At 53.5% G+C, this 22,974-nt stretch overlaps 2 protein-coding genes across 2 annotated transcripts; both read right to left on the bottom strand.

Annotated features, from left to right (window-relative positions):
- Positions 1–1,584: 1,584 nt before the first annotated feature.
- On the bottom strand, positions 1,585–11,480 carry PTGER3 (prostaglandin E receptor 3). The gene is made up of 2 exons (XM_066555324.1): positions 10,668–11,480; positions 1,585–4,856 (listed from the first exon to the last, which is right to left on the bottom strand). Exons 1-2 carry the CDS (start codon positions 11,478–11,480, stop codon positions 4,575–4,577), a joined length of 1,095 nt encoding a protein of 364 aa, XP_066411421.1. The 3' UTR covers positions 1,585–4,574.
- Positions 11,481–12,329: 849 nt separating this feature from the next.
- Positions 12,330–22,759, bottom strand: ZRANB2 (zinc finger RANBP2-type containing 2). The gene is made up of 10 exons (XM_066555325.1): positions 22,633–22,759; positions 22,294–22,346; positions 22,000–22,108; positions 20,379–20,461; positions 19,417–19,493; positions 18,973–19,110; positions 18,017–18,189; positions 15,958–16,044; positions 14,444–14,608; positions 12,330–13,925 (listed from the first exon to the last, which is right to left on the bottom strand). Exons 1-10 carry the CDS (start codon positions 22,686–22,688, stop codon positions 13,862–13,864), a joined length of 1,005 nt encoding a protein of 334 aa, XP_066411422.1. The 5' UTR covers positions 22,689–22,759; the 3' UTR covers positions 12,330–13,861.
- Between the last annotated feature and the right edge of the window lie 215 nt (positions 22,760–22,974).

The raw sequence follows: 22,974 nt of genomic DNA, 5'->3' as shown, positions 1-22,974 counted from the left end.
GTCAAGGTGCAGGTGCTGTGCTCCCCATGGATCCCTGGGCTGGGTTTGGGGTCAAGGTGTAGGTGCTGTGCTCCCCATGGATCCCTGGCTGGTTTGGGGTCGGGGTGCAGGTGCTGTGCTCCCCATGGATCCCTGGCTGGTTTGGGGTCAAGGTGCAGGTGCTGTGCTCCCCATGGATCCCTGGGCTGGGTTTGGGGTCGGGGTGCAGGTGCTGTGCTCCCCATGGATCCCTGGGCTGGGTTTGGGGTCAAGGTGCAGGTGCTGTGCTCCCCATGGATCCCTGGCTGGTTTGGGGTGCAGGTGCTGTGCTCCCCATGGATCCCTGGCTGGTTTGGGGTGCAGGTGCTGTGCTCCCCATGGATCCCTGGCTGGTTTGGGGTCGGGGTGCAGGTGCTGTGCTCCCCATGGATCCCTGGCTGGTTTGGGGTCGGGGTGCAGGTGCTGTGCTCCCCATGGATCCCTGGCTGGTTTGGGGTGCAGGTGCTGTGCTCCCCATGGATCCCTGGGCTGGAATTCCCAGCAGAGCAGCTCCCACAGGCAGTTCCTGGATCACGGGGCAGATAAGATCTGCTCTGGCCCCACCCAGCAGCTCCTGCAGAAACCCAGCACACGCCAGGGTCACTCCTGTTTTTATCCTCCCCGGTCCAGCACGCTCGGCTTTGGGACACACATGGGCAGCTTGCAGGCACAGCATCAGCTCCAGGGGCACCCTCTGTGCCCTGCAGCTCCCAACGTGCAGCGGCTGGAGGAACAACACAGAGAGAGCAAGCTGAAACGGCATCGTTAAAGAAACCCGCCTCTAACACAGCTTCCCGTGCCATGGACGTGGGAATGGAAACTCCCAGGGGCACTTCAGCTCCTTGGATCGGGTTTAGGAAGGGCAGCCCCTCACAGAGCCGTGGCTGGAGGGCACAGCTCCCACTCCTCCTCTCCTGGAAACAAACAGGAAACTCCCATCCCTTCCCACCTGGGTAAAGATCCCATCCCTTCCCACCTGGGTAAGGCTCCCATCCCTTCCCATTTGGGTAAAGCTCCCATCCCTTCCCATTTGGGTAAAGATCCCATCCCTTCCCACCTGGGTAAAGCTCCCATCCCTTCCCACCTGGGTAAAGCTCCATCCCTTCCCATTTGGGTAAGGCTCCCATCCCTTCCCACCTGGGTAAAGCTCCCATCCCTTCCCACCTGGGTAAAGCTCCATCCCTTCCCATTTGGGTAAAGCTCCCATCCCTTCCCATTTGGACAAAGCTCCCATCCCTTCCCATTTGGGTAAAGCTCCCATCCCTTCCCACCTGGGTAAAGCTCCCATCCCTTCCCATTTGGGTAAAGATCCCATCCCTTCCCATTTGGGTAAAGCTCCCACCCCTTCCCATTTGGACGAGGCTCCCATCCCTTCCCATTTGGGTAAAGCTCCCATCCCTTCCCATTTTGATGAAGTAGCTTCTTCCTTTTACCCCAGCACAGAGGGGCAGAAGTGCCCACCCCAAACACTGAATATTCATGACAAAAGGCATTGTTTTATGTGAACTGGAGTGAAACCATGCCTGTATTAAGAACCAGCTGCCCTGAATGTGCTGAAGAAGCCTTCCCAATGTCACATTCCCGGTTTTCCGTGCGGGATCCATGGTGCTCAGAGACACAGCACCCTGCTCCTGCTGTAAAGGAGCAGCTCACAGGGGTGGATTGCCTCTTCCTCCCAGAACTGCCCTCCATCCCAGCCTGACCCCAGACAATCCCAGAGCCAGGAATGTGCCGGCCAGGGCTGATGCAGGCGGCTGAGGTCATCCCGACATATTTCACAAGTGAGCGGCTCTGCTGAGCTCCTTCCCAAAGGAAAAGTACACAGAGGGAACAAAAGGGATCCTCTGCACAACACAGGCTTTTTCCAGCCCCAAGTCATTCCAACAAGACAGTCTGACTCCAGCAAGGCGCTTTTTAAAGCAGAAAGAGCCCGTATTTTCCCTTAAAGCACTACCCAGGAACTGAAGCACGGATGAACCTGCAGTTGTTACACCCAGGAGTAGCTCAGCACAGAGCAGGGTCCAGCAACTCTAACTAAAAAAGGCATTTAATCCATTAGTTTTAGGCTGGGTCTTCAATTAAAGCTAAACCTTGGCTTTTAGGCTGGACTCAGACATCACCTGGATAAAATCAGATTTACGTGGACAAGAATCAGACAATGCAGAACAAAAATGAAGGCACAGGTTCTTCGCTGAGGAGGTACTTTTATAAACAAATTAAATAGAGTAAAACAAAGGTTTTGTGCAAGAAATTCCTCACAGATGCAGGACTTCATTTGCCTGTAAGACCCCTGAATTCCACAGTGCCTGGCACATGGAATATCAGATGCATTTTATTGTATTTGCATTTAACTTCACCCCAAAGGCCACAAAACAGGAGACATGTCAGAGGCTGTCAGCTACAAAAGGGTGAAGAAAATGCATTAAGACACAGCTTTTTAAAAAATAAGCCTCAGATGTGGCACAAGTGGATTGGAACTGAGTTTGTAACTAAACCATGGAAGTTTCTTTGGGAAAAGACCTGACAAATTCACACACTCCCACCCCCTGCTTCCAGTCTGCCGCAGTTTAAAACCTCCCAGAGCTGCCACATTTGTGTTTTTGGAGGAGCTGAACTCTTTGGGATGCTGCTCTGGGCACTCTGTGGGGCACTGCAGGAACAGAGTGCCATCCCCATTGCTCACACAGCATTTGCTGCTGCTGGTGCCCCTGACCCCAGGAGAATGAGCAGCAGCCTCTGCTCCAGCTCCTCTGCCCCCAGCAGCTCTGAGGGTGCTGTGCAAGCAGCAATTCCAGCAATTCCAGCCTGTCTGGGCATTCCACGGGGAAAAATCAGGGGTTTCTCCCCTTGCCCCAGTGCTAATCCTCCTCAAGCTGCCCTCAGCTGCCACACGGACGGACGAGTGCTTATCAGGACACATCTGTGACTCAGGAGACTCGTGCTGCCTTCAGTTCCTGGAAGGGGTGGATGTTCCATCACTGCCACCACCCCTGCTCAGCTTTAAGGCACTGAAACCCAATCAAATTTCTTTTTTCTTTCTTATTCCTGTGGTTTTTCTCCCTGTCTCCCCTTGCCCCTCCAGAAAAGAGGAGGAAGGACTCTCTGAAGGAGGTAATGTTAGTAGTAAACATTCCCAGGAGTGAGTCCCCCCAGTAATTCCTTCTCTAGAATCTGCTGGCTGTCAGGAAAGCAATTTTTTCCACCTTAAAGCAAGAGAGGCCCCCACAGGCTCTACTTCAAGCCCACAAGACTTTCATCTCAGCCACGAGTGGCAGTGACCATGGGATGTCCTCGTCCTGTTGTGCAGTGACCATGGGATGTCCTCATCCCGTTCTGCAGCTCAGCCAGGAGTGGCAGTGACCATGGGATGTCCTTGTCCTGTTTTCAGGACCATGGGATGTCCTCATCCTGTCTGCAGTGACCATGGGATGTCCTCATCCCATTCTGCAGCTCAGCCAGGAGTGGCAGTGGCCATGGGATGTCCTCATCCTGTCTGCAGTGACTGTGGAATGTCCTTATCTCGTTCTGCAGGGACCATGGGATGTCCCCCTCCCGTTGTGCAGCTCAGCCACCAGTGACCATGGAGTGTCCTGTCCTGTCCTGCTGTATCCCAGCACTTTTGGCACCCTGCAGGAAGAATTTGGAACTCTGGGTCCAAGCAGTGACAAGTGAGGGGGTGCCAGCATGGAGCAGATTCCCAGGAGGGTTTCCAGGTGGCTGCAGCTCCTGGAGCTCTGGGAATGTCCCCTCAGGACATTGTGGAGTGTCCCTCAGACCATTGTGCAGTGTCCCTCAAGCCACTGTAGAGTCCCTCAGGCCACTGTGAGATGTCCCTCAGACCATTGTGGGATGTCCCCCAGGCCACTGTGGTGTCCCCCAGGCCACTGTGGTGTCCCCAGGCCATTGTGGGATGTCTCCTTGAGTCATTGTGCAGTGTCCCTCAGGCTATTGTGGGAAGTCCCTCAGGCCATGGTGCAGTGTCCCTTAGGCCACTGCAGAGCCACTGTGGTGTCCCCCAGGCCACTGTGGTGTCCCCAGGCCATTGTGGGATGTCTCTCAGGCCGCAGTGCAGTGTCCCCCAGGCCGCTGTGGGATGTCCCCCCAGGCCACTGTTCTGTCCCCAGGCCATTGTGCAGCATCCATCAGAGATGTCCCCCCAGGCCATTGTGCTGTCCCCAGGCTATTGTGCAGCATCCATCAGGGATGTCCCCCAGGCCACTGCAGTGTCCCCAGGCCATTGTGGGATGTCCCCCAGGCCACTGCAGTGTCCCCAGGCTGCTGTGCTGTCCCCAGGCCATTGTGGGATGTCTCTCAGGCCGCAGTGCAGCGTCCCCCAGGCCACTGCAGTGTCCCCAGGCCGCGGTGCTGTCCACAGGCCATTGTGCAGCATCCATCAGGCCACTGTGGGATGTCGCCCAGGCCACTGCAGTGTCCCCAGGCCGCGGTGCTGTCCCCAGGCCATTGTGGGATGTCTCTCAGGCCGCAGTGCAGTGTCCCCTGGGCCACTGCGGTGTCCCCAGGCCGCGGTGCTGTCCCCAGGCCATTGTGAGCACCCCTCAGGCGGCGGTGCGGCGGGTCTCCCGGGACAGGGTGAGAGCGCTGTCCCTGTCCCGGCACTCGGCGGCGTTGGAGCAGTGTGACACGGCGCCGGCGGCCTGGCGGCACTTGCGCAGCAGGATGCGGCGCAGCAGCAGGTACACCCAGGGGTCCAGGATCTGGTTGAGCGAGGCCAGGCGCACGGCCGTCAGCGGCAGGTTGCACTCCCTGCGCGGCTCCCAGCGCTGCCAGCCCCGGCACGGCCCGGCCGCGTGCTCCGACACCATCCGCAGCATGGTCACCTGGGGGGACAGCGACAGGGACACGGTCAGGGCTGCGGGTCACCACAGGGCAGGCTGGGGCTGCCCTGGCATTCCTGCAGGGCCCCAGACAGGGATTGGGGCCGAACTATGGGCTCTGACACCATCCCCAGCATGGTCACCTGGGGGAACAGTGACAGGGGACACGGTCAGGGCTGAGGGTCACCACAGGGCAGGCTGGGGCTGCCCCTGCATCCCTGCAGTGCCCCAGACAGGGACTGGGGCCCGGCTATGGGCTCCTGTTGCAGTGTGATGCCATTTCCTGTCTCACCTATCCCAACCCCTCAGGTGTGCCAACCTTTACTTTCCCCTTTGCCCTCCTGCTAAGAGCTGCCCATCAATCTTAACATTCCAGCAGGCTCGTGGTGTGGTTGGCAGAAGTTCCAAAGATGCCCTCAGCTCCGGGCTCATTGGCCTGTCCCAGTGTCTGTATCCCTTGAGCCTTCCCCTCCTCACACCTGGTTGGTCCCCACCTGTCCCTTTGTCCCTTCCCCTGTCCCCAGGCTTAAAAGGACATGGGACCATGAGGCCGGGATTCTGTTGGGAGCTGTTACCACATTCAGAGTCTGTCAGCCTGGAATAAACTCTGGATTAAAACTCTACCATAGAGTCCTCTCCTTTCTCTTCACCGTCCCCTGAACCTTTTCCACCAGAGGTAAACTGAGTTCCTGCTGTGCCTGGATTTGTTCCCAGTGCCCAGCTGCAGCACCCAGCCGGCCAAAGGTGTCTCTGAGGTGAAACACCACAGCTGCTGCCTTTGGTCCAGCAGCAAGGGCCAGACACGGCCAGGCACGTCCCACCCCGAAATATTGGGATTAATATTCCATATGCTCCAACACCATCTGCAGCATGGTCACCTGGGGGGGACAGCGACAGGGGACACAGTGAGGGCTGCTGGCTGCGTGTCACCACAGCTGTGGCACTGCCACACGGCAGGCTGGGGCTGCCCCTGCATCCCTGCAGTGCCCCAGACAGGGCTTGGGGCAGCCGGGGATGGTGGAAGGTGTCCCTGCCCATGGAACTGGATGAGTATAAGGTCCCTCCCAACCCCAGCCTGTAAGGGACTCTGTGGGACAGCTCCTGAACACCTGGTTTTCCTCAACAGATTTTCTGCTCACAAATCTTTCCTGGACATGACTTGGAGGCCCCAGCTGTCCGAGTGTGCTGCCTGGGATCCCTGTGGAACAGGGCTGTCCATCCTGCTGTATGTGCTCCCAGTAGGGTCTGTCTGTCCATCCTGCTGTGTGTGCTCCCAATGGGGATGTCTGTCCATCCTGCTGTGTGTGCTCCCAGTGGGGCTGTCTGTCCATCCTGCTGTGTGTGCTCCCAGTGGGTCTGTCTGTCCATCCTGCTGTGTGTGCTCCCAGTGGGTCTGTCCATCCTGCTGTGTGTGCTCCCAGTGGGGTCTGTCTGTCCATCCTGCTGTGTATGTTCCCAGTGGGGTCTGTCTGTCTGTCCATCCTGCTGTGTGTGCTCCCAGTGGGGTCTGTCTGTCCATCCTGCTGTGTGTGTTCCCAGTGGGGTCTGTCTGTCTGTCCATCGTGCTGTGTGTGCTCCCAGTGGGGTCTGTCTGTCCATCCTGCTGTGTATGTTCCCAGTGGGGTCTGTCTGTCTGTCCATCCTGCTGTGTGTGCTCCCAGTGGGGCTGTCTGTCTGTCCATCGTGCTGTGTGTGCTCCCAGTGAGGTCTGTCTGTCCATCCTGCTGTGTGTGCTCCCAGTGGGTCTGTCTGTCCATCCTGCTGTGTGTGCTCCCAGTGAGGTCTGTCTGTCCATCCTGCTGTGTGTGCTCCCAGTGGGGTCTGTCTGTCCATCGTGCTGTGTGTGCTCCCAGTGGGGCTGTCTGTCCATCCTGCTGTGTGTGCTCCCAGTGGGGTCTGTCTGTCCATCCTGCTGTGTGTGCTCCCAGTGGGGTCTGTCCATCCTGCTGTGTGTGCTCCCAGTGGGGTCTGTCTGTCCATCGTGCTGTGTGTGCTCCCAATGGGTCTGTCTGTCCATCCTGCTGTGTGTGCTCCCAGTGGGTCTGTCTGTCCATCCTGCTGTGTGTGCTCCCAGTGAGGTCTGTCTGTCCATCCTGCTGTGTGTGTTCCCAGTGGGGTCTGTCTGTCCATCCTGCTGTGTGTGCTCCCAGAGCCACAGTGATGGATGCACGCCCAGCTCTGCCCAGCGCTCCCAGCCCTTCCAGCCCCAGATAAACCGGCAGCCAGGCCCAAAACTGCTGGGAAGAGGCCGAGGGAGCAGACCCGCTGGGAATCACTGCCAGTCCTGGCCCCTGGAGAGAGGCAGGCCAACCTGCAATCCCACAGGAAGGCTCCTCAGAGCTGTGTCACCACAAAGGTCACAGCTGGGCTGCTGCTGTCCCCGCGGGCTGGGACAGCCGGAGCCACGGTGGCCGGGAGCAGAGGCTCCAGGGAGGATTTTTCCACTCAAAGGGATATTCTGGGTGCCAGATCAATAACCATGTGTTGACCTTGGAAAGCCTGGGCTGAGTCTGGAGGGCAGGGCAGCGTGGACAGCACAGGATTGTTTTTGTTTCTTTAAACAGAAGCAGCTGAGGATTCTACCCACGACATTTCATTGACCGAAGTGGCCACAGATAGAGCCTTGTGAAAACAGGGATGTAGAGCTTTGTAAAAACGTGGACACAGACCCAGAGCACATCAGGAGCCACCAGAGCACCAGACCCACACTGCCAGAACCTGATCACTTCCCTGGCTCTTCACACACTGGCCCTGTCCAGACTCTGCCATCTCTTTTTCAGATGGAGCTCCAAAACCACCAGGCTAATAAAAATACATTTCCCAAGCACACAACTGCTGCTCTTTTCTGGTTCTATTACGTAATATCCCTTTATTGGAGTAGTTGTTGGGCCAACAGCTGCTCTACTGGAAATTTTGTTTGTTTGATATCATTAGAGGTTGTTTATCATGGCCTGTATTGGTCTTCTAAATGGATTAAAAGCCTGCACAAGGCAGAGGAACAACATCAGGTGGAATAAAGTCAACATAATTCATGCCATTAAAAATTTGGCTCAAAATGCTGATGATTGGATTTATTCAACAAGAGCAGCCAAAACTTTACTGTTATCATGAGTGTGGTTTTATACGTCTGTAATTTCTGTCTGCCAGGAGGGATAAGGAGCAGAAGTATTTTAATAGGAAGAGCAGAAGAACTTCTGAGCATTTTAGCTTTAAATAACTTGGGAACAACTCTGGGAAGGAATAATTTTGTAGCTGGAACTCCAAAATTATTATTATAATTCTAAGTTGTGCTGCAGCAGCGTTTCTGTGAAATCAAACTTGCTCCGTTTCACCTCGGGGTCATTTATCTGCTTCTCTCCAGCTCAGGGGCTATCCCAGAATCCCAGACTGGTTTGGGAATGGAGGGACCTTAAATCCCATCCCATTCCACCCCTGCCATGGCAGGGACACCTCCCACTGTCCCAGGCTGCTCCCAGCCCCAGTGTCCAGCCTGGCCAGGGACCCAGGGGCAGCCACAGCTGCTGTGGGCACCCTGTGCCAGGAATTCCTTCCAATATCCCCTCTAACCCTGCCTCTGGGAAGCCATTCCCTGAGCCCTGTCAGAACGGGCTCCAAACAAACGGGTCAGTGTGAACTGCAAACCAACCAGGCCAGCCTGGAGCGGGGTGTTCTCCAGGTGCTCCCTGTGAGTCCTCCTGTGCGCTCGGAGAAAGGGAACAATTCCTGCCCTGTCTGCTCTCCTCCCTCCTTCCCAAGGCAGCCGAGAGCCAGACGCGCAGGACGCTGCAAGGAGCCCTCCAGAGCACAGCCACGATGTCAGAGCTTTCCCTCTGCTGCTAAATCACATTTGATTTTGTCGTTTACATCAACAGATCAGCTCTAAAAATACCGTGTGTGGCGAGGGTGTTGTTTACCTCACAGCAGCAGCTGCCAGGATCCATTAGTTCTCAGTTACAAAACTCAGATGTCTTTAAAAAAACACAGAAACAAAAAAACCTCCCCTGTCAAGTGCCAGATTTCCATTTCAGCTGTTTCTTACAACTGCTGAGTGCTGCAGCTACGGGTTAAATGATTGCTATGAGCTGGCTTTCACTGAAAAGGCGTTTGCATTCTCCGTGCTCACTTCTCCAAAAGTCTGGTCTGTAGTTCCTGACCTACACCTCAGGGGTGTACAGAGCATGTTGGGGAGCATGTAAATGGAGGTTTATGTATAAAAATGGAGGTGTATTTGTAAAAATAACCCCGCAGCCATGAGTCTGGATTGTGAGAACCCCACAGAAGTTGTTCCACACCTCCAAGTGTTGCTGCTGCCACCAAGGGAAGGGAAGTGCTGCTGAAATCCCTCGTGCCTGTGGCTTGACTCCTGCCTCTGAAACCACAGAAATGCCCAGGGCACCAAACCACCAAGCGGAATCCATGTTCCTCACTGGTTCACCTGGTTATGAGGGAGGAGGAAACGCTTCCCCCACCTCAGGGCTCTCCTCTCAAGCTGCAAGGCTGGTGGAACCCTCAGGGGTGACAGGACACGAAGAAAATTCCTTCTCCAGCCAGAAAGAGCCTTTCACATAACCTCAGCATTTCCTCAACCAGCTTCAGCCCATCCTGCTCAGAGAGCCCAAGAACAAATTTTCCAAAAATCCTACTAGTCCTTGATAGAACAACCCAGCCTTTTGGGATTCCAGACCCCCGGGTGTGCCCTGGTCCCACACAGCAGGGATGTGCATTCTGCCTCCCCCACTCCTACATCACGAGGAGGGGTTCTTAAGGAAGGAATAAGAAAATAGTGGAAAGCAATGCAAAGATCCTTAAAGACCAGGCTGGACAAGCCCTGAAGGCTGCTGTAAATCAAACACAGCGGGCTGCCAGCCACAAAGCACTCACAGAGTCACAGCTTGCGCGTTTTCTCATAAAACACCGACGGAAGTTTTGCTGCAAGGTGGGAGCAAACAAAACCCCCTAAATCCCATCCAGCTGCAGTGTCCTGCTCCCAGAGCCTCTCCCCACATCCCCCTTTTCTCTCTGCACAAGAGCCTTGTTCTCCTCCTTTTATCTGCGGTTCCTGCAGCTGCTTTCCCTGCACTCGGCTCTCCTCTGGGGCATCTGCCAGCTCCTCTGCTACACCCGTAGCACACTCGGCACCCCTGTCCCTGTCCCTGTCCCTGTCCCTGTGCCCATCCCCGCTGTCCTCCCGTGGGTCTGTCCATGGATGTCCCCCTCTGGGGCCTCTCCCAGCTCCTCTTGTACACCCATCCCATGCTCTGCGCCCCTGTCCCTGTCCCCATTCCCACTGTCCTCCTCTCGTACACCCATCCCATGCTCTGCACTCGTGTCCCTGTCCCCATCCCCGCTGTCCTCCCGAGGGGCTGTCCATGGATGTCCCCCTCTGGGGCCTCTGCCAGCTCCTCTCCTACACCCATCCCATGCTCTGCACCCGTCCCTGTCCCCATTCCCGCTGTACTCCTCTCCTACACCCATTCCATGCTCTGCACCCCTGTCCCTGTCCCTGTCCCCGCTGTCCTCCCGAGGGGCTGTCCATGGATGTCCCCCTCTGGGGCCTCTCCCAGCTCCTCTCCTACACCCGTCCCACGCTCTGCACCCTGTCCCTGTCCCTGTCCCCGCTGTCCTCCCGAGGGGCTGTCCATGGATGTCCCCCTCTGGGGCCTCTCCCAGCTCCTCTCCTACACCCGTCCCACGCTCTGCACCCCTGTCCCTGTCCCCATCCCCGCTGTCCATGGATGTCCCCGGAGCCCCCCCGTGCCGGCCCCGCTGGCTCCCGCCCCCGAGGACGCCGAGGGCAGCCCGGGGCTCACCTACCAGCAGCGGTGCCCAGCATGCCGAGAGCACGCACATGATGCCCAGCAGCTGCAGCAGCGTCTCGGTGGCGATGCGGCCCCAGCGCGAGCCGGGCTGCGCCGCGCCGGCCTTGGCGCGGCAGCGCGACACCAGCGCCTCGATGGTGGCCAGGTTGCAGGCGCCGGTCACCACGAGGGACAGCAGCCCCAGCGCGGCGAAGGCGGCGGCGAAGGCGCTGCCGCCGGCCGTGCTGATGAAGCACCAGGTGCCGGGCCACTGCAGCGCGTAGCGGCCCAGCCCGGCCAGCGGCAGCAGCGCGAAGGCCACGCCGGCGGCCCAGATGGCGGCCAGGCCGCGCTCGGTGGCCCGCGGGCTCATGTGGCTGGCGTACCAGTGCGGGGCGCGGATGGCCAGCGCCCGCTCCACCGCCATGGCGCTGGCGATCAGCAGCGGGCACAGCCCGAACACCGTCATGCTGAAGCCGAAGAAGTCGCAGAGGCGGCCCGAGGGGTCCATGGCCGCCCAGGGCCGGCCCGACAGGTACACGGAGATGACGACGGGGCTGGTGAGCAGCTGGCCCAGCATGTCGGTGAGCGCCAGGGAGCCGATGCACAGCAGGAACGAGCGCTTCCTGCGGCTGCCCTTGGCGCGGTAGCTGCGGGACACGAGCAGCATGGCCAGGGCATTGCCCGCGACGCCCGTCAGCATCATGGTCAGCGGGATGGCCACGGACACGGCGCTGCCGCGCTCCGCCGCCCGGCCCGTGCCGTTCCCCCGCGGGCCCGGCCCGCCGGCCGCGCTGGCGTTGGGCGGGCGCTGCTGCCACGGGCTCATCCCGGAGCCGGCAGAGCCCGCATGGAGCGGGCACGGAGCGGGCACGGATCCGGCAGAGCCCGCAGGCACCGGACACACAGCGGGGACGGAGGCGGCAGCGCCGCGCCGCCGCTTTATGTGAGGGAGGGACGGGACCCGCCCCGGGGCCGGCAGAGGCGGAGCGGGAGCGAGAGCGGGCAGAGCCCGAGGGGACGGAGCGGGAGCCGGGCTGGGCAGGGGCTGGAGCCCCAGGAGGGGCTGAGGGAGCTGGGCAGGGGCTCAGCCTGGAGCAAAGGAGGCTCAGGGGGCCCTTGTGGCTCTGCACAGCTCCTGCCAGGAGGGCACAGCCGGGGGGGTCGGGCTCCAGGGAACAGGGACAGGAGCAGAGGGAACGGCCTCAGACTGGGCCAGGGTGGATTTTGGGAATGGTTCTACCCCCAAAGGGTGCTGGGCACGGCCCCGAGGCTGCCAGAGCTCCCGGAGAGTTTGGATGCTGCCAGGGATGCCCAGGGTGGGATTGCTGGGGGGTCTGGATCAATGATCCCTGTGGGTCCCATCTAACCCAAGATAGTCCATGATTCTGTGAAAACACCCAGAAGTTTTATAAAGTATTTTGCTGTTGAAATTAAAAATTATTTTTAAGACTTAAAGGATTGCAACAATGTGAATGTGTGGGTGGACCAGGTGAGCTGACTCACAGGGCCAGGGTCCGCACAGGTGACAGGAACCAGGGTTGGTGGAGGTGACAGGGTCAGTGCAGGTGACAGGAACCAGGGTTGGTGGAGGTGACAGGGTCAGTGCAGGTGACAGGGACCAGGGCCAGTGCAGGGCAGCGGGAAGCCCGAGTGTCCCCAAGACAAAGCACTCGAGCACAGTTGACTCACAGGTTTTATTTACACTTGTCTACAGCATCATTTTGCCTTACACGTTCTCTAAGCCAAATGAACCATCCTCCTCCTGCTTTGCCTGTGGCCTATCAGTTGCTAAATTTAAAACCTCCCCTCTGTTAAGTACAGCAACAATTGGAATACAAAGCACAAGAAAACCCAAGGCTAACAACAGAGCGTCTACTTGATCTGGTTTTACAGTTTAGTTGGACGTTGAAGTCAGAGGCACAGTTACAGACTAACCTGCTCTTGTGCAACCTACACACATTTAGCATGGAAATTAGAGAGAAAAGAAAGCATTAAAGAAGAAACTGCATTTTTTTCTGCAAAGAGATTTATCAAAATACCTCTACACCAAAAACATTTTGCTTCTAGACCAGTCCAAAAGACGTGGCTCAAAAAAAGGAAAAAAAAAAGAGAAAAAAAAGCAGAATGGAGTTTTTCGATTTTGCTCCGTTTGTTTCTATGCAGTTTATCAAAACAAGCAGCAAATCTGGCAGTTTTATTACTGAAATAAATGAAGGTTCTTTGCTTGCTTAAGAAGAAGAGTTTTCCTTACCATACTTACCTTGTGACGGCACTGAAGAAACTTAAACCTTTCTTAACCAAACGGAGCTCAAGAGAGACCAAGTTTTATACTCAAATGGATTCCATAAAGCATTTTAAGCCATAAATTGTGTTGAAGGGAAAAAGTATGATTGATGAAGAAGACGTTGAAGATGCCAGAACTTTCTCCACAGTTTATTCATTCTCATTTTTAAAGAAAAATAAAATTAAGATACCTTGAAAATTTTAGTCAGCCCCAAAGGAAATTTTACAGGCGGCCTGCAGAAGCTTCCCTTGATTCCAAGGAGCCAGTTCCATACTCCTCCAGCCCAAGAGCAGATCCCAACCAATCCGTTTGGAAGGAGGGATCCCGGAGTCCCGGCTCTGGAAACCACCACAGCCACAGCACTGTGCTGGCTGCAAATGTCCTCCCTCGCCAGGAATGAGGCTAATTCCCTCTGGAATCATGATGGACAGGGGGTTTGAGCTGCTAGAGAGGGGTGTCCATCTGCACTGGCACTGCTACGTGGCAAAACAAAAACTGCTCAGCCCAAGGCCCCACTGCTGGCCCCAGGTCCCCCAGCCCTGCTCCTGCTGTGGTCCCAAGGGAGCTCCATCCCGGTCTGGAAAACTCACGGCTTCCTCCTCGCACAAAGAGCTGTGCCAGGGCATTCCCAACCTGCTCCTCCAGCTGAGGGAGCCAGGAATGGAGGAACTGATCTTGAAAAATAATAAACCCCCCCCACACCACAGAACTTCCCCTTGTGCCGGGGAGTTTATGGCTTAAAATGCTACTGCGGGTTTGGGTGATGGATGAACAAAGCTGCAGTTTGCCAGAAAGCCAGGACAGACATGCACCTCTACTAGCAGATTGAGCACTTCTGACCAAGTAAGACACCAACTTCTTAAAAATGTCTCATGCACTGACTGGAATTTTGGTGGGTTTTTGTAAGTGTGAGCTTTTACACATTATTTCTTTTTAGAACTCGTACGGGAACCAGAATGGGAGGATCCGGAGGAAGATCTGCGGCGTCTGCAAGATACAAATGGAGAAAGCATGCACAGAAATGAGCTCAGATTCATCCTGGCACCCACTTTGAGCAGCATCCTACCATAGCTGGAAGCCAAGTATATCTCATGGGGGCCTTACAAGAATATACAAGTAACTTTAAGCAACTAATTTAACACTAAAAGTCTAAGTTTAATAGTGAGAGTAAATACAGTTTCTATTTCAATGCAGTATTTGCTTAAGAAAGTAATTCGGTAATGAACACATTAATACTGTCACACACTGAAAGAAGGGTGAGCCAGGTTTTTATACAGAACATGCTCCTACCAGGAGGACTTTCATTGGAGGGGGGAAAATTATCAAAAAAAAGCAATTACAGAGGGGTTAACAAAAGTAAGAGTAGGGCAAGTGAGGAAACTACTTTTACTATGAGAATAACTGCTCGGATTCAATAGCTTCCCAGTGAATCTCAGTCCTTGGATAACTACAATAAACCATCACACATCTCAATACAGCCATTCTTATTCTACATAAACCCAAACCTTTCGGGTGACCGTGATCTCGAGCGCCTTTTTTTGCGATCACCAGAGGAAGAGGATCTAGAGCGGCTTCGCTTCTTGCCTCTCTCGGGGGAAGACGAGGAGCGAGAGCTGGAGCAAGATCTTTTCCTTGGGGTGGAAGACCCCCTGTAGGACCTGGAGCTGGATCTTTATTGATTGAGAAATAAACCACATTTAATTCTGGGATCATGGAGAAGGCACAAAGACAGAACAAGCAGAGACAGTTTTCATCAACATTCACTACTCTGTTTTCTCCAAGGGTATGGAAAATAAACATCAGGGGCTTCCATACTTACTCTGCCAAGAACACTGCTACTGCCAGGGCAGCTTGCCCAAGAAATTCTGCTAAGTAGTGTTTCCTGATAAATGGACCACCAATGGTTTGGAAAGCTCTCCCCAGCCTTCACCAAAATGAGCCTTTTTGGCAAAAAAGCACTGAGAGGCTGCTGGGAAGTTGCCTCTGTAAGGATCTTCCTCAGCTGTTAAACTCACACATCAGAATAACCTGGAAACCAGAGATCTAAAGCTGATTTACCATGGTTCACTTTATCCTACCAGACATTTCACACTGCATGTTCATCTGACCAAACAGTATCAAATCCAGCTGCTATATTTACAGATCTCAAACTACATTTATGAAGAGACTGAAACCTTCCTCAACCAAAATACTGCAAAAAACCTCTCAGAATAGAGCCAGAATATATAAAAACATCTCTTGGAACACAGTGCCCCTCTGGTGGGGCACAGGGACACCTTTCCTCTTCCCAAAAGCATAGATTCCATCCTGTGCTGACCCTCACAGGATAATCCACAGCGTGTCCCTGCCCCCAGGGGGAGGTGCACTATTTTTGATTGTTCTTCCCAACACAAGCTTCCTCACTTAGAATTTTGGGATTCTCTGCATGCATGGAGAAGGGACAGCCCTTCACTCCATCACAGAGGGAATGTTCTGCCAATGGAAAGCCTGTGCAAGGAGACACCTCAAACATGCTTTTGTTCCTGTGCCCTGCCCAGCTCAGTGATGGTCTACACAAATCCCTCTGCTCTCAGCTTCTCCCACCATTTCCTACCAACATGTTCCTGTGATCCCCCAGGTTCATACAGGAACGGCTGCCCTGTCTTGTGGAAGATGCAGAATCCTCACTGAACACAAAACCAGAAGGACAGCGGCATTTCTAACGCTCCTCCAGCTCAAGCAGCCCCAGTGGAAACAGGAAAAGCGCCCAAATGCCTGCAGCAGGGAACCATGCACTCAAATCCTTCTTCCTCCACTGCAGCTCGGTGGCGTCCGCTCGTGCGGCTTAGGCCAGACTTAACCTCTCGCACCAAAACCTCAGCTCCTCAGTGAACTCAGCTCCTGCAGAGACCCAGCAGGTCTGACTTCCAAGATAAAAAGCAGTTAATGTTTGTCTGAGCAGCACAGCCTTACGGTGGGGCCAGAGCAGCTGCAGCCTGTGCCCTGTGTCTGTGCAGGGACAGGCTGGTACCGCATTCACCTGGATTTGGACCCACGGGACCGCGACTGTTCCCTGGAGCTGGAGCGGGATCTCGATCTGGAACTGGAAGAACTCCTGGAATGGGACCTGCAACAACACGGGAGATCTTTTTCCAGTGTCTGACTTGCATTTAGCAGAGTTACTGCTCCTGAGAGCAGCAGACACGAGGCAGCAACACAGTCTGAGTCCTAAAATGCCAATCCCCTCCTGCCCCCAGCACACTTAAAACCAGACACTTCTACACAGCATTAAAAACATTACAAAGGCAGCTTTAGATTATGGCTCCTAAAACAAAGCACAACAATTAAACAGGATTGCAGTTATCTGGCAAAAAGAAATAACTTCCTATCTGTTCATTATTTAATGAAATCAATGCTTTAATTTGTGCCTTAACTGGAAACCCATCAGTTTCCTTCAGAGGCAGAGCAGATGAGAGCATTAGGATTGGCCAGTTCAATTTTCCCCCAGCCAGTTCTCACAAGCGCTTTGCAATCATCTTCAAATTTTCATAAAGATTTTCCCCTGCATTATAAATTAAGTGGTTAATCTGGGGCTAAAATACTGCCATATCCAACACAACTTATAACTGGCCACAATTATTTCCCAGTTTTTCACTGATGGATTTTCTCTAAAGCACAAACCACAAGAGGAATTTAACAATGGCAGCAGGCTCCAGCAGCCACTGGAACCAAAAGCACTGAAAACAAATTCTAATAATAAATTCTAATAACAAATTCTAATAATATTTTCAGGTAAAATATATTCTACTTGCTGTCAGTCTCTGTTACCATGACTTTCTCATTTTACTGGGCAGAACATAGGAGTATGAACATTTCCTAGCTAGGAAATTACATTTAAACCTTTTTAAAACCCACAAAAAAAGGCATCCACAAATGGCAACTGCTATTTCCAATTATCTGTAGCTAAAAGCAAAAAGTTTAAGAGGAAGTTGAAATCTCAGTTAGGACAAGTTACTTTCTACTTCACTGTTAATATCTGTGAATTAATGATCAAAGTTATGGGCGGGTGAGATTGTTGAGTGTCCTTGGAGCCTCCAGCCAAGCACTCACGCTGCTCTGAGCAGTGGCAAGCAGGGGAGGCTGAGGAACAGAAGAGGCAGCAGGAGCAAGAGCCAACAGTGATGTGGAGAAGCCAAGCCAGAGGCTGCAGAATTTGGGCAGTGACAGCACTGAGAACACAGAGGGGCAATGATGAAGCTGGGAAGATTAGAAGAAACTTGAACTTTACAGATGTGGATTTAATAAGTGACCCTGGGAGCTTGTTCTGAATAATCAGGATCCTCCTTGCATGAGCTGTAAAGAGCTCAAAAGCTCTAATACTGACATCACCCAATTTCAAAGCACTTACTGAACGGTTCATTTATTACTGAATTTAAATAGCAATGTGAGAGCTTAAGCCTGCCCAGCAGACCTTTGTGAGGTCCCCCACAAACTCTCAAGTGTTATTAGAGAATTCCAGAGTGGTTTGTGTTGGGAGGGACCTTAAAGCTCATCTCATTTCACTGTTCCATGGGCAGGGACACCTTTCACCAGACCAGGCTGCTCCAAGTCCTGTCCAGCCTGGCCTAGGACAGTTCCAGGGATAGGAAGGTTCTGACAACATTGCCACTGCATTTAAAACTTTGTTACTTGCCATTAAGTCAAGTTCAAGTTTCTTGTCTTTATTCCCAGGATATTCCCACTTGTCCTTTCCCTGAATCTGCCTGGGCTGCATTGTCACTGCCTCTTCTGCCACCTCCTCCCACTCCAGCAGTGCCCCCCTCTGTCCAACAACAGAACCACACATGGCCAACGAGCTGAAAGCCTGAAAATAAATTCCATTATTCCATTTCTCTGAAGGATTTCACCAAACACCAACTTAAATCCCTGAAACAAGCCCCAGAGAGCCTCCCTGCTGCAGCTCAGGCAGAGCATCACCACCTCTGTAAACGGAGAGTTATTCACATCATCACACAACTGTAAGGCAATCAAACAAAGTAAATAAGGAAGTCAGATACTGACATTTTGCCTGGCGTTACCCTGGACCTGTACCCGTTTACCTGGACCTAGACCTTGAGCTCGAGTGAGAGGATGAGCGCGAGGACGAGCGCGAGTGGGAGGAGCGGGACTTGGAGCGGCTGCGCCGCGGCGCCTTCTTCTTCTTGTTGGTGTCCTCCTCCTCACTGGCATCCAGGTTGTACTTGGACAGGTCAGCATCATCTTCATCCTCATCCTGCCACAGGCACAACACAGAAGACTCAGGCAATGCTTTGAGCTCCCCTTCAGTTTTTACTAATCTCGGACTTTACTTCATGTTCTTTCCCAGCCTTTGAAAGCTGAACGGAATGCAATGAGACCTCACAATTTTAAGCAGTAAAGAGTGACTGGAAATTGGTTTTGAACCAAACCCCCCGTTATTTAATGGAGTTAATGAGCACACAGACACATTTTTACCACTTACTTTAAATGAATTTTCACCCTCAGAATGTCTAAGCAAAGCCCAACTCTGCAGAGACAGATCTCATATGCAAAGTTTGGTGATGGCTGTGTAAAACAGCACCATCTGCACATGTCTCTGCAGGGCTGCTGCCCAAAGATGTGGAAAATCCAATAAATGATACTCACATAGCTCAGAAAAGATGGAAAAAAACTCTCAGATTATTTTATTTCATTTTATAAAAAATAAATCTGATGTGGTTTTAAAAGCCTAGGAAGAAAACTCAAGAGCACTCGCTATACATGGTAACCACACATCCAGGTTCAAATAAACATCTTGGAGTTCTGGGTTCTGATCTCAGGCTTGTCACTGATGATTTAAGGAACTGCCCATTTTTGAGTGCAGGTATTTAGAACAAAGCAGAGCTTGTGCACATCTCTTCCAGCAGCTTTGGGCACCATTATTGCCAGAGCTCTGCTCTCTAAAGGCAGCTGAAAAACAGTGACCAGCCCTTCCCCTGCTCCTGGGCAGCCCTGAAATCATGATTAAAAACTGCTTCAAGACAACACACCATCCTACCTCATCCAATTTATACTTGGAGAGATCTTCATCCTCATCGTCCTCATCCTCTCCCTCAGACTCTTTATCTTCCACTTCCTTCAGGATGGAGGCAGGGCCCACTGGCTTCCCCCGGTACTTTTTCTTTTTGCGCCCAAACTGAGGAATTTTGTGCCAGGATTAGAACAGGATTTAATGAAAAACAATCACCAACTGTAATTTTGGTAACACTTCTATAAGAAAACAAATAATCATCAATTTTAAATAGGATCTTGACCCAAGGGAAGAGGGAGCACTATGGAACATTAATTAGCAACAAGGAACTTTTAAAGAGATGCTTGTCTTGGGGACAATGAACCTCCACAGAGATGAATGGGAATCTGAGCATTCTGCATTTCAATTTTATGAGATATCCCTAAACAACACAACAAGAGTCTCCCCAGAGCAATCCCTGCCCTCCCTTACCTCATCATACTCCCCGTCGGACTCCTCCCGCTCTATGTATTCCACGTTCTCCCGCTCATTGAATCCTCCTCCATAGCCTTGAGAAAGGGGCAAAACAACACAATGCCTTCAGCTGCCTGCAGCACAGAAACCTCCACAGGGGCTCTGGAAACCCTCAGGGGATCACAAATCTGCCATAAGGATGTAACAGGATCTCAGGAGGAACAGGAATTGTTCCCACGCACGTTTATTAAATGCAGTTTCTCACAAATCCAATTAAAATAATGGATTAGGAACACTAAAAGTATTTATCAACTTATTTAAGTACTAAGTAGTTCAATAAGTTATTTAAGTAATAAATACGTGGATATATTATTTACAATTATAATAATTATATGAAATATGATTACATTATTTAATATCCTTTACTATTTTCCCAATACTCAATACTGAAATATTGTTTTTCCTTTTGAATCATAAGCCCTGTGCTGTTCTCTAGGCTCCTTTATTTCTGTGCCCTTGTGTTCCACCCTGTGCTCCAAATTCCCTGCCCTGCTCCAGTCCTGCAGTGCATTCCCTGTCTGATCCCAGGTGCAGAGGGGAGAGTGCAGGAGCTGTAAGGAGATCCTGCCCCAGTTCCCTCTGGGCTCACATTCCCTCAGGGGAGCTGAAACTGAGCCCCAGCCCTCCTGAGCAGATAACAGCCTTATCTGTATGTGGCCAGCCCACGGGAGGCCTCTGCAGATTAATTAAACATTGCTTCCAAAGTCCTGACATCAAAACCCAACACAGGGGCAGCTTAGGCTGAACATTCCCCAATTCCCCACTCGGAGCCACCACTTCCCTCAGCACTGAAACTCGCTGGGGCCAAGAACCTGCACCTTGTACGAACTGTGCCCATTCAGGGAACACAAGGAATGCCCACTCTGATTCCCAGAGCCCTTTCTGCCAGCAGTGCCAGCACCCAGGCACCCCCAGCTCACCTGTCCTCTCCTCCAGCTTGGCGTACTTGGGGGTGTTGCACATGTTACACTCTGAGCGCCGCGCCCAGTTCACATTGCCACAGCTGCAGGGAGACACAGAGACATGGAAACCTTACCCTTCACACTGGGGATTAAACATCCTTCAGATGGGAATAAAACATCCTTCAGATGGGAATAAAACATCCTTCAGATGGGAATAAAACCTTACCCTTCAGATTGGGGATTAAACATCCCTCACACTGGGGATAAAACATCCTTCAGATGGGAATAAAACATCCCACAAACTGGGAATAAAACATCCCTCAGACTGGGAATAAAACATCCTTCAGATGGGAATAAAACCTTACCCTTCAGACTGGGGATTAAACATCCCTCACACTGGGGATAAAACATCCTTCAGATGGGAATAAGACATCCCACAAACTGGGAATAAAACATCCTTCAGATGGGAATAAAACCTTATCCTTCAGACTGGGAATAAAACCTTACCCTTCAGACTGGGGATTAAACATCCCTCACACTGGGGATAAAACATCCTTCAGATGGGAATAAAACATCCCACAAACTGGGAATAAAACATCCTTCAGATGGGAATAAAACCTTATCCTTCAGACTGGGGATTAAACATCCCTCACACTGGGGATAAAACATCCTTCAGATGGGAATAAGACATCCCTCAGACTGGGAATAAAACATCCTTCAGATGGGAATAAAACATCCTTCAGATGGGAATAAGACATCCCTCACACTAGGAATAAAACATTCTTCAGATGGGAATAAAACCTTATCCCTAAGACTGGGGATTAAATATCCTTCAGAAGGGAATAAAACCTTATCTTTCAGATGGGAATAAAACCTTACCCTTCAGACTGGGAATAAAAGATTATCCTTGGATTGGGAATGTTATCCTTCAGACTGGGGCTAAAAGGCTACCCTTCAGACTGAGAATACAAGGGTGGGGACACAGCACTGGGGAAGGTGACAGCACTGGACAGATGTGGGGAAGATGTCAAATCAATGGGCAGGAGCAGGGCCAGGAGCACAGCTGCACAGAAGGGTCCTTTCCCAGCTCCCTCAGCTCTCCCGGGGCTCCAGCCCCTTCCCAGCTCCTTTCCCTGCCCTGCAAGGGAAGGGCTGCTGGTGCCAGGCCAGGTGCTCACTGGAACTGCCACATCCAAGAATCCCAGAGCCACAGCTGGTTTGGGTGTGAAGGGACATCACAGCCCACCCAGTGCCAGCCCTGCCATGGCAGGGACCCCTCCCACTGCCCCAGGGAGCTCCAGCCCCAATGTCCAGCCTGGTCTTGGGCACCGCCAGGGATCCAGGGGCAGCCACAGCTGCTCTGGGCACCCTGTGCCAGGGCCTGCCCACCCTGCCAGGGAAGGCAGCACCTCCCAATGCCATGGGGGTGGCAGTGCCATCTCCACATTCCCTCCAAACCTGGGCACTGTCCCAGCTTATCAAACCTGGCCTTTTTCCTGGGCAGTGCAGCCGTTTCTGCTGCTCTATTAATTAATGTGCATCAAACGAGTGCTGCTCCCAGAGCACGCCCCGGAGCCCTGCTGTCCCGGCAGCACAGGGAGTTCCCAGGCAGAGGCAGCAGCCGTGTGTCGGTGCCTACGTTTTGCATTGCCAGTCGTTGGCGCTGAACAGCCCCCGGCTCTTCTCGGCCAGCGTCTTCCCGATCTCCGTCCCCCCCGCCTTCATCATCTTGGCCTCCGTCGTCTTCTCTGCGGGGAGAGACACAAGAGCGCCTGAAACGGCAGCCTCGGAACTTACCGGAACATTTCAGGGTCTTTTAAACAAAAATAAGTGGACTTCTCAAACAGTTTCGGGTTCGGCAGGAATTTTTAGAGCAGTTTTATGGGGCACAAGGAGACGAGGGGACAAGGCGTGTGTGCTGCCGAGAACTCACCTCTGCCGCATCTGTTACAGCTCGTCCTCCTGGCGAAGTTCACGTTCCCGCACCTGGGCACGGAGCAGAGCACGAGGGCCGGCATTAACCGGGGCCGGAACCCGCGCAGCGCGGAGCTCCGGCGCCGCGGGCTCACCCCGAGCCGAGCGCCGCGATTTACCCCGGCTCGGTCCCACGCCGAGAGCCAGCTCCCTGAGGCCGGGCCGGGCCCCGTGCCCCCCGAGCCGGCGGCCGCGGCTCCCGGAGCCCCGCTCCCGCTCCCTGCCTCGCTCCCCGGCCGCACTGCCGCTGGCCGCGCCCCGCTCCCCGCCCCGCTCCCGCTCCCGGCCGTGCCCTCACTTCTTGTCGGGGCAGATCCAGTCGCCGTCGCTCACGCGGAAGTTCTTGGTCGCCATCTCGGGCCGAGCCGGGCCGGGCCGAGCGCCGCCGCCACACGCAGGACCCGGGCCCTGCGCCGCGCGGGCTGCCCGCCGCGCGCCTGCGCCCTGCCCCCGCCCCGCCCGCGCACCTTCCGCTCAGGCAGCGCCGCGGCCGCCTCGGCCGCACGGTGAGGGGAAGGGCGGGGAGCGGGGCGCGAGCGCCCCCTGGCGGAGGGGAGGGCGGGGGGCGCGAAAAGAAAAAGCGCAAGAAAAAGAGAAAAAAATAGAGAAAAAAAGAAAAAGAAAAAGAAAAAGAAAAAGA

This window comes from Molothrus aeneus, chromosome 9, assembly GCF_037042795.1.
Source record: "Molothrus aeneus isolate 106 chromosome 9, BPBGC_Maene_1.0, whole genome shotgun sequence".
NCBI lineage: Eukaryota > Metazoa > Chordata > Aves > Passeriformes > Icteridae > Molothrus > Molothrus aeneus.
The sequence above is the reverse complement of the archived record's forward strand: the minus strand, read 5'-3'. Positions and strand labels throughout refer to the sequence as shown.